This window comes from Tupaia chinensis, unplaced genomic scaffold (assembly GCF_000334495.1).
Source record: "Tupaia chinensis unplaced genomic scaffold, TupChi_1.0 Scaffold000115_1, whole genome shotgun sequence".
Lineage (NCBI taxonomy): Eukaryota > Metazoa > Chordata > Mammalia > Scandentia > Tupaiidae > Tupaia > Tupaia belangeri.
The window spans coordinates 2,626,198-2,628,886 of NW_006159579.1; the positions used below are offsets into that span (position 1 = coordinate 2,626,198).

The window sequence follows — 2,689 nt, forward strand, 5'->3', positions numbered from 1 at the left end:
CCGTCCCTAGCGCGAAAATCTTCCCAAAAAAAAAAAAAAAAAAAAAAAAAAAAGGTAACGTAGCCTGTGCTATGGGACCTGGACATTCCTTGCCCTTCTTGGGATCTTTTTTCCATGTAAACTAGAAGAGGTGGGGTGGGAAGCAGATGCCTTTCAGGGGCCTTTCTAGCCCTAACAGAGACACTGGCCTCCCCCAGGACAGATCTCTGCAGCAGGACAATGAGCAATCTGGGGAAGTCAAGTCAGGAAGTGATTGCAGAGTGTCTGCATGTACCAAGGTTGGTGGGGGGACATGAAGCAGGGGTGGGACAGGAAAGTGAAGCACTAGCGTGTGTCACAGGAGTGGCTGAGATCATTGGAGAGGAAAGGAGCAAGTCACATGAAAAGAAAAGAGGGTATGCCCCAGAGCACAGGTCACAAGGGACAAGTTGCCCAGAATCTGTGACCAGTTTCGGGCTTCTGCCCCCAAGTTATGCCTGGGCCAAGATGCAGAGGGGGTCAAGCAGGCCTAGGACTCAGTTTTCCCCTGACACTCTGACTCCATGAATGAAGACGGGCAAGTGGCACTAAGTGACTGGAGAAGGCTGATCCTGGATTCCTCTTGCCACAGGTGACAAGTACTGGGTATTTAAGGAGGTGACAGTGGAGCCTGGGTACCCCCACAGCCTGGGGGAGCTGGGCAGCTGTCTGCCCCGTGAAGGCATTGACACGGCTCTACGCTGGGAACCTGTGGGCAAGACCTACTTTTTCAAAGGCGAGCGGTACTGGCGCTACAGTGAGGAGCGGCGGGCCACGGATCCCGGCTACCCCAAGCCCATCACCGTGTGGAAGGGCATCCCACAGGCTCCCCAAGGGGCCTTCATCAGCAAGGAAGGATGTACGTAAGGGCTGGGAAGGGGGAAGGGGTAGGGGTTGATTTTCTGTGGTTCTCATCAGGGCCCACAGGCAAACTCTTAGGGTATCTGGGTTGGAGAAACACCACCTGGTGACAGACAACTGCCTCCTAGCTCATGTTCACACAGAAAATTCCTCCACTTACCACCTACTGAGTCACAGCTCTCCATCTTTAGGAGTGACTCCCAGTTGAGACCGACTTGGTTCCTTCAAACAGCATTTCTCAGACAGTGGTCCTCAGGTATACTCTAGGGGTTCCTCGGATTACCAAGTCTGAAAAGCAATGATGGGATATGGATGGTTCAAAGGGACTTGAGGCCAGGAAGATGGAAAGCAAAGCTTTTTTCCCCCTCCAAGAGATATTTCCTAAACTCCTCCTGGAGGCCAGGCTGGCAACAAGCCTCTAGGGCAGCCAGCAGGTGCTCCCAGCCTGTCTTCCCACCAGATAGGAGCTTCTCAGGAGGAGCTGGTCTTGCCAGGTGTGGAGTGGGTAACCCTGAATCTTTATTAAATACCCTCCTCCATTGATCTGCTCAGAAGCACAGGCTTGTGCCAATCTGGCTGGATTTAAACACAGTACTTCTGCCAATTACTATGAAATCCAGCAAATCCCTTAAGTTTTGGTTCCTCATCTATAAAATGGACCTAAAAATGATAGCTACTTTTTTTTTTTTTGAGAGGTTTTTGCTATAGGGCGCGTGCGCTCGCCAGACAGACACAGAGAGACAGAGAGAAAGCGAGAAATCCCCCCCCCAGGGGGGGTGGCCACACCACAATCCCTTCTCCTCCGTTCTCCTCTCGGGATCTTGGGCACGCACGCACACGCACCCGGCGTGAGTTTAAGCCACCAGGTCCGAGACTCGAACCGCGGTCAACTACGTGGGAGTCCAGCGACATAGCCATTATGATAACTGCTGGTCCCAGATACCTACTTTTATATAGTGGGTTTATGAGGATTAAATAAGATATGTAAGAGCACTAAAAATAATGCCCACCACTATAAAAGTCTTAGCTGTCACCATCATCATCTTGCTTTATTTCAGTTTACAAGGAATGACAGGATTCGAATGAATTCACTCACTCCACAATTATTTCTGAGAGCCAACTTGTGTGGTAGGGGCTGGGGATGTAGCAAAGAATAAGACTTGCCTAGTCTAGTGGAAGAAAACAAACAGGTGAAAACAATGTCATAAGGGAAATAAATGCCGTGGAAGAGTAAGTAGGCAGAGGGGGCTATGTTAGAGACAATTGTCAGGAAGGGCTTTCTGAGGAGGTGTCACTAGTTAAGAAAGCCAATGGCCACAGGGGCAGAGCTGCTATTCATTGGCTCCTATGTACCCAAGGCTGTATACACGTGGTCTCCCTGTTGGAGTAGCCTCAGAGACAGGTGACATCAAAGACCCTGACCAATGAAAGTTTCAGCCAGGATAGGGAGCCAGCCAAAGAGAAAAATCTGATCAAGGACCTTGACCAATGAAAGTCTCAGCCAGGGGGAGCTGGCCAATGAGGAGAGGCTGAGTGACTTGTGCCATCTGTGGACCTGCTGGGTGGCAAAGGCTGTTGTGGGAGCCTTGGGGTGGCTGCCCAGGGAATGACTGGCAAGGCTGCCCAGCCCCTCTGCCAGAAGGGTCCCAAAGCCCTTGCATCTCTGTTGCAAAGTGACGTGTGCCAAGCCAAAAATACACATACGCACACATACGCACACATACGCACACACGCACATCTCCATGATCATTGTGGAGAGGTAGAATCTGCTTTCAACAAAAGGAGAATCTTGCTCCCTGCCTCCCTCAGC

At 50.9% G+C, this 2,689-nt stretch overlaps 1 protein-coding gene across 1 annotated transcript in view; it reads left to right on the top strand.

Annotated features, from left to right (window-relative positions):
* Positions 1 to 2,689, top strand: part of MMP24 (matrix metallopeptidase 24) — a 25,392-nt gene that overhangs the window by 19,005 nt on the left and 3,698 nt on the right. Inside the window, exon 7 of the mRNA XM_014586134.2 lies at positions 611 to 877. Within this exon, the coding sequence (XP_014441620.1) occupies positions 611 to 877 (267 nt within the window). The remainder of the gene's footprint in view (positions 1 to 610; positions 878 to 2,689) is intronic.